Here is a 13,828-nt window from a genome sequence, read left to right as displayed (position 1 = left end):
TCACCATTTAAAGAAGTGAGACTGAAATCTCAACCATCCTGAACATAGGAGCTGAAGGGGCCTCTCAGCAGTTCAGAGAGTGATTACCAAGCCAGTAGGCTGAATTCTGTTGTGTTTTCTCCGTAGCAGAGCCCTCCAGGTCCTTGTTTTGAGCTTATTTATTTTTATACACAATTCTGTATGGATACTGTTCATACTACTAAATAGTTGTATTAACTGGGTTTAACTGGTGATGTATTTACATGAAGATCTAACTTCGTTTTGTTGCTATCTTTTTAGGGGCTTTCTATTCATCAAAGCTCGTGATGTATGTAATCAGTTGGTGGTGTGTAGCTATCATATTTATGATATATAGGGCTTGAATTGGGAAAGGTGGATGGTCATTCTTCTTGCTTTTTAAACTGACAGAGCCTTACATGAAGCATTTCCCTCTCTGAAATAAATCCATGTAAAACATGTTTGGGGCCTCCCTGGTGGCGCAGTGGTTGAGAGTCCGCCTGCCGATGCAGGGGATACGGGTTCGTGCCCCGGTCTGGGAGGATCCCATATGCCGCGGAGCGGCTGGGCCCGTGAGTCATGGCCACTGGGCCTGCGCGTCCGGAGCCTGTGCTCCGCAACGGGAGAGGCCACAACAGTGAGAGGCCCGCATACCGCAAAAAAGAAAAACAAAACAAAACAAAACAAAACAAAACATGTTTGGTCGCTCTCCCAATGCAACTGTGTATTTGTGTGGATTTAGGGAACACCTGGCAGCCTTGTGGTTATGTCTGTAAACAAGGAAGCCTGTTTTCCAGTCCGCAAATCAGCTGTTACCCAGTGAAAGGAACTTGACTGCCATTTCTGACCCCTCACATGGAGCTGTCATACTCAAGAATGTTCACGTTTTCAAGAAACGTTGTTTGCGGGCTATATGTACAAATTCCTGATCTGAAAGCCAATATAAAGCAACATCTCCCAAACCTCTGCTCTCTCACCAAGACCACACACATTCCCTCGCTTATGGCCTCGTGGCAAGCTAATACTGTCAGTATCAGACTCTCCTTCCCAGTGGTCTTGGGAGACTGCATAGTTGCTCTGTGAAAGGCACCACTGCTGAGGTTGAGAGAAGAGCATCTTGGGTGTCAGTCCTGGCCTTGCATTCCCAGAGAGAGGGGTGTGCACCTCGTTCTCCTGTTAGGGTTTTCCTATGCTGCAGGGTTTGCTGCTTGTTGTCAAAATGATGTCCTAGTGACTTGTCTTCTGCGTGGTTTATAATCCCAGCACAGTTCTTTATGATCTGTAGACTTTTATGGGGTTGTGGCCAGGTCAGTTTTTAAATGTTTGGAAATGTCCTATTGAACAACATTGCAGTGGCAGTGAAGCTTGCTGGGAGAATTGTTGCCCTAGTTTTGGCTTAAGGGTGGTGAGAAGATGAAATTTTTGATGGGTCAGTTTTAGTTGTGTATGTGTATGTGATTTATTTTTTTAAATTCTAATGTCTATTATTCACAGCTTAGATATGTTGACTTCCTGATTATTCATCAGTCCCTTTACTGATGTATTTTCCTCTGAAAAACTACATTTTCTTCCAGACTGTTTTTGTCTGATGGTGAAGAATAAATTTTTCATTTGCAGTATAAAGTTGATCTGAGAAAAAATGTTTACCTTGGATCTTCACTTGGCTTCTGTGAAAGAAACTTAATAAAATAATATGGGCAATTCCCATTACTAATCCTAACCACGTACAACAGAGGTCTGTACAGTAACATAGCAAAAATAAGTTCCTGTACTTTTACTTAGTCATTGCCTGTTTTACACTAAAGAGCAGTGAGAGACATTTATAAAGAATGATACCTCAGATCACTTTTGTTAAATGTCCTCTAATATTTGGATATTTGGTATCTGGCTTGTGTTGTCTTTTATATAATCTTGTCTTCTTTCTTTGCACTTTAGTTTAACAACTCTATGGTTTCCTATCTTCCTGTGACACTCAGGTCCATCAGAATTTCCTGTGACTGTGACAGTAGAGAGTCCTTCCTCCTCAGAAATCGAAGAGGTCGATGATTCCTCAGAACGTGTTCAGGAGGAGCCAGAGAAAATCCGTTTGAAACAAGAAGCATTGCAGGTACAAAGTTATCACTTTAAAGCTATAGAGAAGATTATTTTTCAAACGGAAGGCTGATTGCAACACAGCACAGCTTGTGTGAGGGTTCTGTTTTCTCCTCCCACCTGCATTGTATCCCCTTGAATGGTTCCTTAAGCTTAGACCAAGGTGAATGGTGGACATTTGAACTCTAAGAAACTAAAATCAAAACATGTCGTTAGTAATATATTTTCCTTTCCTTAGAACCTTAGTATATTAGATTTAGGGAGAACCTTAGTGATCATAAGATAAGGAAATTGAGTTCTGAATGAATACAGTCAGCTGATTCAGTGCTCTTGTTTTACAGATGAGAAAATGGACAGTTCTAGTTGAACTCTCTTTTTATAAGAGGAAAATATGGCCTCATTTTAAATAAAAGTAAAGTTGAAAAACGTTTCGATGTTGATATTCTCCTTTCCTAAAATCAAAAATATCAAGAAGCTACATTCTATTACCAAATAAACCTGACCTCTAATGTCATTCCATACTTTTGTTTGTATGGACAGAAAAGAAAAATTGATTTTCATAAGAAATTTTTGCACCTCAAAATTAATATATTTATTTTATTTCCACTTTAATGCAGAGCTGAACATTTCTAGTAAATAAAGGAACACCATTTGTGGGGGACCTTGTCTTTGTGCTACAAAGTCCATGTTTAATTTTTTAAAATTATTTAATATGATTTTCTCTTCATATGAAACATGACACTTGACAGGTTTCAGAACTAATTATCCCGTTATTGTAGGACTATGGGAATTACTCTTTGATTTTCAAAAGAGTTAGGTTTTTATTTTTTAATTAAAATTAATGATAATATAGAGAAATTTTAAGAAAAGAACTTAGAAAATTATGAAACGTTAGAGTATGAGAAATCTATAGTTCATGTAGAGTTACTCCCTTTCGTTTTATAAATGAGCACCTACAATTTGTAGAACGTAAGTGGTTTATTAGTAAATGGCAGAGTATGACAAGACCCTAGAGCATCTAACCCGCATTCCTTGTCATTTTAGTTGTGGTGTATTCATTTCCTTCACGAATAGCCCACGAGATTGTATTTGTAAAAGCAGTAATAGACACTGGGGAAGTCCAAGAAGTTTAAACACTGGGACCACAGAATAGCAGATTCAGAATGCACTGAGAACCCTTTTAGCTCTTCTCTGTTTTGACAAGACACTACAATGATGGTATCAAAGTGTTTAAGTATATATGCCCACAAAAATCAAGAGATTTCAACATAGTTTTGAAAGACAGAAGACAAGTGGAAGAGTGTGAAACTGAAGCAGTAGAACAGAGGAAAAGCATCACCTAGAATATGCACAGGGACCACGTGCAACTGAGGAGGATTCTGACCCCACCTGCAGAAGTAGCTCCGCGCTTTGATGCGCATGTAGGAGAGAGTGTGGAGTTAGTTAAAAGTGTGACTGAAATAGGGGAGCTCATTGAAGGGTTGTGTTTGGAGGAGTGGACTCCCAGCCCCGCCCTCACCCTCCTGAAATGAGATGATTTCATTTTGAAAACAGTGAAACTGGCGAGAACTGGGGCAGCTAGTGTGAGTTTTTACACCCTAGAAAATTGTGTTTGGGGGAGATCCTATTACTGTTACTGCCCGCTCCTTCCTGCATAAGAAGCCAATCAATCGTTGACTTCAGGGAGCTTTCTGCGCTCATTCTTAAATAGAAAATAAGTGTCATTTGCCTGTTAGTTGAGTAAAGCTTACAACATGAGAGAGGGGGAAAAAGAGTGAAAGCATATCCTAGTAGGACCAGGGACAATTTAGGGAACAGAATAATTTAAGAAAAAACCCTAATTAGTATCCTGAGAGAGGTTTAAAAAGAGCTAGCAACTATAAAAGAAGACTAGGGTATTAATGAAAAGGAGAATGGTCAGAAAGCAACAGAGGTCTCCTGGAAATGAAAATATGGGTGCTGAAATAAATTCAGTAGGAATTTAAAAAATTTCTCAATATATAAAAAAGCAAGACACAATGGAAAATGTGATAGAAATATGTTAGAGAGGCTGCATCTGGGAGATCCCACATGTTACTATTAGAAACTCCAGGCCCAGAAAAAAAATAGAGGGAAGCTGTCAAAGGGCAACAAAATTCCCCACAGCTGAAAGTAGACATCAGGCCTCAGATTGAAAATAGTTACGCAAGATGAGCAAGAATAGACTCATACCTAGGCACCCTTCATTGTGAAACTTTCAAATACTTAAAAAATAAATTAAAATAGAATAAAATACTGAGAGGATACATCCATTCCAGAGAGAAAAATACTGGTCACCTAAAAAAAAAGGTTACAATCTGACTTTATCATACTTGTCATGAGCACCATGGATCCTGGAAGGCATTAGAAAGATACCTCCAAAGTTTTTCAGGCACATAATTTTCACCCTAGGGGTTTGTATCCAGCCGAACTATCAGTCATACGTGGAGGCTGAAGAAGATATTTTGTACAGAAAGAAATTTGAAAAATTGACCTCCTGTGCTACACCTTAAACTATTTATAGACATAATCCAGCAAAATGAGGCAATAAACCAAGAAGGAAGGTAATAGGGGATTCAGTGCAGATTGCAGCTAGTCTAGAGTGGAGAGGCTTCTATTGATTGTGTGATTGAGAGCTTAGAAACACCTTGAGGCATATTGTACTTACTAGGTGTTAGGCACTGTTGGAAGGGAGGAGGGAGAGGAAGAGGAGAAGGAACTTGAACTCCAGAGGAGAAAAGGCTATACGGACATAAACCTGAAGCACACTGAACTATGGTTGATTTTTAACCTACTATTGGTGAGGAAGGGAAGAATCCACTTCAACTTGACACTATAGATGTCCGCCTTTTCAGTGACACACAGGGGTAATGACCACCTGTCTAATTGGTTGTCCAAACCGGAACTTGTCCAAACTCCTTACACTTCAATAGTGTAAGGAGGCACTCTAATGCTGTAACATCAGGACAACAGGTATAAACTGGAACAGCCCAAGGCGGCTTGGGGTATGTGGTCACCCTGCACAAGGGCAGTGACACTGGCACAGTATGGAACGAGGTGTAGTCTATACACAGAGACACAGTACATCTGCAGTGGGCAATATTAATTTCATTGTAATAATGGCAATACTGTCTTGGTTTGCAGCTTTTATTGTCAACATGCATGTAATCACAAATAACTAAAGTAAACTATACTTAGTATGTATTAGTATTAACTTGGTATGTACTGAAATGTATTGTGTACTAGTATGTACTTAGTATATATTAGGCTCTAAGTGTTTTTGCATATATTAACTCATTTAATCCTCTGAATAGCCTTATGAGGTTGGTGCTAATATCATTCCCACTTTTGAGAACAGGAAGCTAAGTCAGGGAAGGAACTTGCCCAGGCTGTACCTAATTTAAGGTTGGATCGAGGCTTTGAGTTCAGGCTCTCCGCCTGTTCTCTTAAACCTTACTCTGTACTGACTCTCAAATAACAGAAGACTTAACTGCACATAGAATATAAATTTCAACTTTGACAACGTAAAAGCTAGGTTTGGAAGATAGACAGGAGGTAGAAAAAAGGGAAGATGGTATGAATGTCCTCATTTTACAAAGCGTGACGTTGAGAGAGTTTCTGGTTGATCAACAATGTAGGTTTTTAAGTATATGACTACAAGTCAGAGATCATGAGCAGTGGAATAACTCATGATGACATAACTTAGCAGTGTGGACATAGGAAAGAGTGTAAAGGAACTAAACCCTTACTTATTAGTAAGTTAGAAAGTGAACAGATAATGCCTCCAATTTAGTGAGAAAATAGTCATGGAAGAGTATTACTTGGAAATGGAGAAGAATTCAAAATAACAATAGTTGGACTTCCCTGGTGGCACAGTGGTTAAGAAACTGCCTGCCAAGGCAGGGGACATGGGTTCGAGCCCTGGTCCGGAAAGATCCCACATGCCACGGAGCAGCGAAGCCCGTGCTCCACAACTATGGACCTGGCGCTCTAGAGCCTGTGAACCACAACTACTGAGCGCACGTGCCACAAGTACTGAAGCCCGTGCACCTTGATCCTGTGCTCCCTAACAAGAGAAGCAACCTCAATGAAGAGTAGCCCCCGCTCGCCGCAACTAGAGAAAGCCTGCATGCAACAACGAAGACTCAACACAGCCACAAATAAGTAAATAATAAAATAATAAACATAATAATAAAAATAACAATAGTTGATGTAAACCTCATAAAAAAGGAAATCCATACAGCCAGTAAACACAGAAAAGTGTACGACTTCATTAAGTAATAAGTGAAAAGTGAGTCAAAACCAAGGAAACTACATGTCAATCAGATTGACAAATACATAAATAAAAAGTCTGGTAGTATCAGGTATTGTAGACCTGAAGTACTATGGGAATCTTCTACCCTGTTTATACTGGAGTATAAATCGACACAACTACTTTGGAAAGCATTTAGCCCTCTCCATCACCTGAAGGTATATAAATAGCCTGTGAGCCAGCAGCCCTCACCCCCGCCCTGTGTAAATGCACCAGAATAACGGGTACAGCAGGATTCCTGTCCATGATTTGCATTAGCACAAACTGAAAACAAACCAAATGTCCATTAAGAGTCAAAAATTAAAGATGATACAAATAGATGGAGAGATATACCATGTTCTTGGATTAGAAGAATCAACACTGTGAAAATGACTCTACTACCCAAAGCTATCTACAGATTCAGTGCAATCCCTATCCACCTACCACTGGCATTTTTCACAGAACTAGAACAAAAAATTTCACAATTTGTATGGAAACACAAAAGACCCCGAATAACCGAATCAATCTTGAGAACGAAAAATGGAGCTGGAGGAATCAGGCTCCCTGACTTCAGACTATACTACAAAGCTACAGTAATCAAGACACTATTGTACTGGCACAAAAACAGAAAGATAGATCAATGGAACAGAATAGAAAGCCCAGAGATAAACCAACACACATACGGTCACCTTATCTTTGATAAAGGAGGCAGGAATGTATAGTGGAGAAAGGACAGTCTCTTCAATAAGTGGTGCTGGGAAAACTGGACAGGTACATGCATGTAAAAGTATGAGATTAGATCACTCCCTAACACCATACACAAAAATAAGCTCAAAATGGATTAAAGACCTAAATGTAAGGCCAGAAACTATCGAACTCTTAGAGGAAAACATAGGCAGAACACTCTATGACATAAATCACAGCAAGATCCTTTTAGACCCACCTCCTAGAGAAATGGAAATCAAAACGAAAATAAACAAATGGGACCTAATGAAACTTCAAAGCTTTTGCACAGCAAAGGAAACCATAAATAAGACCAAAAGACAACCCTCAGAATGGGAGAAAATATTTGCAAATGAAGCAACTGACAGAGGATTAATCTACAAAATTTACAAGCAGCTCGTGGAGCTCAATACCAAAAAAACAAACAACCCAATCCAAAAATGAGCAGAAGACCTAAATAGACATTTCTCCACAGAAGATATACAGACTGCCAACAAACACATGAAAGAATGCTCCACATCTTTAATCATTAGAGAAATGCAAATCAAAACTACAATGAGATATCATCTGACACCAGTCAGAATGGCCATCATCAAAAAATCTAGAAACAATAAATGCTGGAGAGGGTGTGGAGAAAAGGGAACACTCTTGCACTGCTGGTGGGAATGTGAATTGGTACAGCCACTATGGAGAGCAGTATGGAGGTTCCTTAAAAAACTACAAATAGAACTACCATATGACCCAGCAATCCCACTATTGGGCATGTACCATAAACCATAATTCAAAATCCATAAATTCAAAAAGAGTCATGTACCAAAATGTTCATTGCAGCTCTATTTACAATAGCCAGGAGATGGAAACAACCTAAGTTTCCATCATCAGATGAATGGATAAAGAAGGTGTGACACATATATACAATGGAATATTACTCAGCCATAAAAAGAAACGAAATTGAATTATTTGTAGTGAGGCGGATGGACCTAGAGTCTGTCATGCAGAGTGAAGTAAGTCAGAAAGAGAAAGACAAATACCGTATGCTAACACATATATATGGAATCTAAGGAAAAAAATGTCATGAAGAACCTAGGGGTAAGACAGGAATAAAGACACAGACGACCTAGAGAATGGACTTGAGGATATGGGGAGGGGGAAGGGTAAGCTGTGACAAGGTGAGAGAGTGGCATGGACATGTATACATTACCAAACGTAAAATAGATAGCTAGTGGGAAGCAGCTGCGTAGCACAGGGAGATCAGCTTGGTGCTTTGGGACCACCTAGAGGGGTGGGATAGGGAGGGTGGGAGGGAGGGAGACACAAGAGGGAAGAGATATGGGAACATATGTATATGTATAACTGATTCACTTTGTTATAAAGCAGAAACTAACACCAAATTGTAAAGCAATTATACTCCAATAAAGATGTAAAAATAAAAAGTGTAGGCTGTTTTTATTATTGGATGCAAGCTAGTGATGCTGTAAAAGCTTTCAGCAAGTATGTGTTTCTTTCTTATATAAAGCACTGCCATTAAGGCTGCCCTAATATTTTTTAGATTACATTTACCTATAGATTACTTACAGGTTCAAATCTACAGTGGAAATAACTTTTTTTTTTTTTTACTAGTTTTGGAATGATGTTTTTAAACCAGTTCCTTAGAAGACTCCTATGTGACCCACACTGGTAAAATATACCTTCAGGTGCCTCCTCTGTCTGTAGGCAACAGCAGTGTAAAATATGTAAACAAATGAGTGTCCTTGTTTGCTAAAATTTAATCTGTTGATCATGTTGTATTATTGCTCTTCCCCAAATTCTCTCTCTCCATCAGGTAACATTCCTTATTATTAGGAAGAGGAAGTTCCTTAACATGTTATTTCGACAGCATAATTTACCCAGATGATGGTCATTATGATGATGCTTCATTTGTTTTTGATTTATTTTACTTTTTTTGATGATGCTTTAGATTCATTTAGAGTCCACCATTCAGAGAGGAATAGCTGGCCTACATTATTTCTCATACTTATTAAAAATTGCTGCATTCCCATTTGTGAGTTTGTTGAACGACTGGGTAGCATACCTCTTTATAAAGCTAAAATGGAGAGTAATAAATGAAAACACTCCCTAGCTATACTATTGATTTAATTGTTTATTAAAATAACCTCATATTGGACTTGTATTTTCCTCTTAGAAAATTGGCAAAGTGCTAATATATTTAGTTTAACTGGACCAAGTACATGTCTTATTTAGCTTTGATTCCCCAGCACAAACTCATTTATTAAGAATAAATGCTTGGGACTTCCCTGGTGGTGCTGTGGTTAAGAATCCACCTGCCAGTGCAGGGACACGGGTTTGAGCCCTGGTCTGGAAAGATCCCACATGCCGCGAAGCTGCTAAGCCTGGGCGCCACACTACTGAGCCTGCGCTCTAGAGCCCGTGAGTCACAATTACTGAAGTTCACACACCTTAGAGCCCGTGCACCGCAACTACTGAGCCCACATGCTGCAACTAATGAAGCCCATGCCCTCTAGGGCCCATGTGCTGCAACTACTGAAGCCCACATGCATAGAGCCCCTGCTCTGCAACGAGAAGCCACCACAATGAGAAGCCTGCACAGTGCAACGAAGAGTAGCCCCTGCTCGCCACCACTAGAGAAAGCCCATGCGCAACAATGAAGACCCAACGCAGCCAATAAATAAATAAAATAAAATAAAATAGAATAAACAGTCGAGAATATTGGACTTTATTTTTAAAAAAAGAGTAAATGCCTGTTGAATCGAATTAATCAGCCAAACAGTAGACAAATGAAAGTTGTGGTTAATAAGATGGGCCAGACTGAAATAGTATTCTTGTTGAGAAGCTTGCTTTAATCACCTTCTTATTTTCCAGCCTTATATAATCGTGTATTAATGTGATAGAATATTTCTCATATTGAGAAAATAATAGTTTTGTATTACGCTGAATCTGCCTGGGAATAAAATAGACACCTTATCAAATTCAGTGGAGGTGTCATGAGAATTGATACCTAAGGGTTGTTGTGGGAACACATTTAAATTTTAAAAATATACAAGATTTTTGATATTGCCTCATGCCCACTATATTGTTTGGGAATAATGCAGTTTCAATTTATAGAATTGCAGCATGTATTTTAGGGCTGTAGAGAAACTTGATAAGTCCTGCATTGAACCTAAAGAGGAATGCATTGCCATAAGGTGCTCATTCAAAAATCAAATAATGATGTGAATAATGTTGATCATCTCTACTGGAGGAAAAACATGCTACACATTAAACACATTACTTATTATATATTTATTTAACAATCTTGGACTTCATTAATACAATGTTTTGTAGTATGTATGCCTTATTTCTTTTCTTATAGTTAAATGTCTGAATTCTGAGAAATTTCAGCATGCTTTGGTGAGAGGAACAGTCATCTTATTTTCAAAAAGATGCAGGCACAGACTGTTTTTGACCAAAAGGTGTATTACTGACCAAAATTCAGCCATCTAGTCTGGAAAATAAATGAAGAATTCTGCTGCTGGTGAGATGAATACATAGGTAGAGGGAGGTGAAGAATATAAACTACTTAGCAGCCTTAAACTTTCTCTTGACTTTGATATAAGTGCTGGAGAAACATCAATGTTATCATTCCCAGAGACCATTCATTTAGAAATGTAAATTAGAACAGATGGAAAAATACAGTGTTGGGAGTTACCTATCAGGAAACAAAATGGATGTGTGTGATACCTACCCACTGTCATGGTGAGGGCCCTGCATTACACTTACTGTCTAAAGCTTACTGTGCTGAAACCTTCACAGCAAAGGTTCCCGTTCCTCATAATGACCTCTAAGTGAAAGTGAATGAGGTTTAGCTACCAGGTATGTGCTTCTGGAACAACACACGAAGGGCCCTATTTTTTTTTTTTTACTTTATTTTTATATTATTTTACTTTTTGGCTGCGTTGGGACTTTGTTGCTGCATGCGGGCTTTCTCCAGTTGCGGCAAGTGGGGGCTATTCTTCATTGTGGTGCATGGGCTTTTCATTTTGCTGGCTTCTCTTGTTGCGGAGCATGGGCTCTAGGTGCACAGGCTTCAGTAGTTGTGGCTTGTGGGCTCTAGAGCACAGGCTCAGTAGTGTGGCACATGGGCTTAGTTGCTCTGCGGCATGTGGGATCTTCCCAGACCAAGGATCAAACCCATGTCCCCTGCATTGGCAGATGGATTCTTAACCGCTGCGCCACCAGAGAAGCCCACAGTGGGACCTTTTAACGTTGTTTCCAAAGCTATTTTCTTTGGAATACTGTTCTGTGAGATTTGGTAGAAAAAGAATCCCATGATCAGAATGTTTGGGAAACTGAATATTTTATCCCCACGTTATACATTCAAAATGTATATTTTTTACATCAGAGATAAAATTCCTAGAATAAACAAAAACTGAAAAAACAAAACAAAAAATCCTGCTAATTCGATTAATACAAGTTTTCCACTGAACACTTGTGAATGTTTTTGAGGCACTGGCTGATACTGAACACAGTCTTGGGAAGGTTGATCTAAGGAATTAAAATTCTGTAAATTATGAGGAAAACACTTTTAGGTGAGAAGAGATGCATATGGTAGCAGGCTTCAGTATTCTGTATTTCCATTCGGGAAATTGTTCTTATTTGATCCCTTCCACCCTTGATCCTTTTTCCTTTCAGTGGACTCTGTAGTAGGGATAAAGGGAAAAATGTCATTTACTACCTTAGAAGAGCTATTTACTCTAGTGTAAATACAGTGGAGGCTGGTAAAAGTGTGTTGATAATAGGACATATTAGCTTAGGTTCTCTTGGTAGCAAATAACAAAAACTAAATCAAAGTTGGATATGTGAAACCCAAGGGCAGAAATACAGCCAGGCTCAGGAAAGGTCTAGGAAGCAGCTATATCATTTCCAGTAATGTGATCGCCGAACTGCTTTTCAACAAAGGGCGTCTTCCTAATGAACTTCAAAATGAGCTCTGCTGCTTGTTGGAGTTAAAAAAAAAAATATATATATATATATATATATGTTTATACATATATATATGTATACACACACACACACACACAAGCATGCATATATACATATGATACAAAGAAAGAAAACATATATAAGTGGATGTTTTGTTATTACAACATGCATGCCAGGCATTGGTGACCATGGGAGGTCACCTCCGTGTTTCTGAGCAAGACAGCCTAACACTCATTTTTCCATTATCACTGTTGCCCAGAGTGAACTTGTCAAAGAGATACTCCACCATTCAGACTTCCAAACCCCTCCACCCCCCATCTTGCTACTCATACTTAACCATTAGTATTTGCATAATTAATGCACATAAACATGTCAGGTGAAACTGAAGACACCCTTTATTTTAATTCCTGCCCAATCCCATTCCCTTCACTTGTTCCCCAGAGGCAACTGCAATCATGATTTTCAGGCTATGGTTCTATACTTTCACTATGCACATGCACCCACATTCACCAGGTACCCCTACCTCACCCCACGCCACCCCAGTCTACCCCCATATACCTACATTATTTATAAGGGGAAGACTGATTTTGTGTTTTCCAGGGCCCCATGGAACACCTTCTCCCTCCCACTATGGAGATCCTGAGCTGCATCTGGTTGGGGTATGGCTGTGTTCAGAAACTCCTGGATACCTGTTTTAAAACTTAAAAAATGAGAGATTTGCCCACATGAATCAACCAGAGACCTTTATTTATTTATGAACCAATAACTTTATTGGAAGAAATGGAAAAACTGGAAGAAAAAAACTTAAGTGATAAAGTCCAGGAAAAGAGAGTCCTGCCCTTGTTGCCAAAAAAAAAACAGAACCAAAACTTAAGTGAACTTCTTCTGCAAGGGCACTCTTGCCGTCTGCATGGCAGGCATGGTGACCAGGGCTCTGGTCACCCCGTGGCTCTGGGGAAGTCCAGTCCAGGCTCAGTTCTTCTTGTCGCTGTCGCCCAGGGTGAGCTTGTCAAAGAGTTACCCTGCCAGCTCGACGTCTGGGGCCCCCATCATGCTCAGGGTGGTGACATGACCCTCCAGCTGTCTGATGAGCGCCACCTACTGGCTGAGGTAGTGAGTTGCCAGGAAGTGGAGCAGGTGGGGGTCGCACTTGTCGGTGGCCAGCTGGTGCAGTGGAGCCGGCTCCGGGTCGACCACTTGCTTCTCCAGGAACAAGGCGCACTTCATGGCCTTGAGGCTGCTCTTGCACTCGTCACTGACTGGCTTCCTGATGTCTTGGAAGTTGAGGCGGCCCCCCGCGCTGGTTCTGCAGGCGCTTCGGGACCTGGGCCCACAGTGGCGCAGGAAGAACCGGCTGAAGTGCTTCAAGGCCACGTCGTCGCGGTGGAGGTAAAAGGCCGCGGCCAGGCCCACGAAAGAGGCGTGGAGCTCCAGGGTGAAATGACTGTTGACGGCGGCCTCGCAGTCGGCGTGGTAGCTCTGGCGCACCTGCGAGGGCGGCGCGGGCAGCATGGTGGGTGTGAAGGCCAAGGTGAAGGCGAAGCCGCGGGGCCTGCGGTACCTGTCTCGGAGTCCCTTTCACGTGATTTAGCAATTTCCTTCGTCTTGGGTAAGTGCAGACTTCTCTTTTGTTTGTCAGAAAACAAAAGGCTTAGGTGTATTCTTAGAGAAAGAGCTTAACTGTGTGGATGTATTTATCCCCTCCAGCCTCATTTGTCCTTTCACTGC

At 40.3% G+C, this 13,828-nt stretch overlaps 1 protein-coding gene across 1 annotated transcript; it reads right to left on the bottom strand.

Annotated features, from left to right (window-relative positions):
- Window positions 1–13,198: 13,198 nt before the first annotated feature.
- LOC308610286 (ferritin heavy chain-like) lies at window positions 13,199–13,612 on the bottom strand (the record flags this gene model as incomplete). The annotated part of the gene is made up of 1 exon (XM_081259477.1): window positions 13,199–13,612. One exon carries the CDS (start codon window positions 13,610–13,612, stop codon window positions 13,199–13,201), a length of 414 nt encoding a protein of 137 aa, XP_081115603.1.
- Between the last annotated feature and the right edge of the window lie 216 nt (window positions 13,613–13,828).

Source organism: Mesoplodon bidens (genome assembly GCF_964165515.1).
Source record: "Mesoplodon bidens genome assembly, contig: HAP1_SCAFFOLD_349, whole genome shotgun sequence".
Classification (NCBI taxonomy): Eukaryota; Metazoa; Chordata; class Mammalia; order Artiodactyla; family Ziphiidae; genus Mesoplodon; species Mesoplodon bidens.
This window is presented reverse-complemented; position numbering and strand designations above follow the sequence as displayed.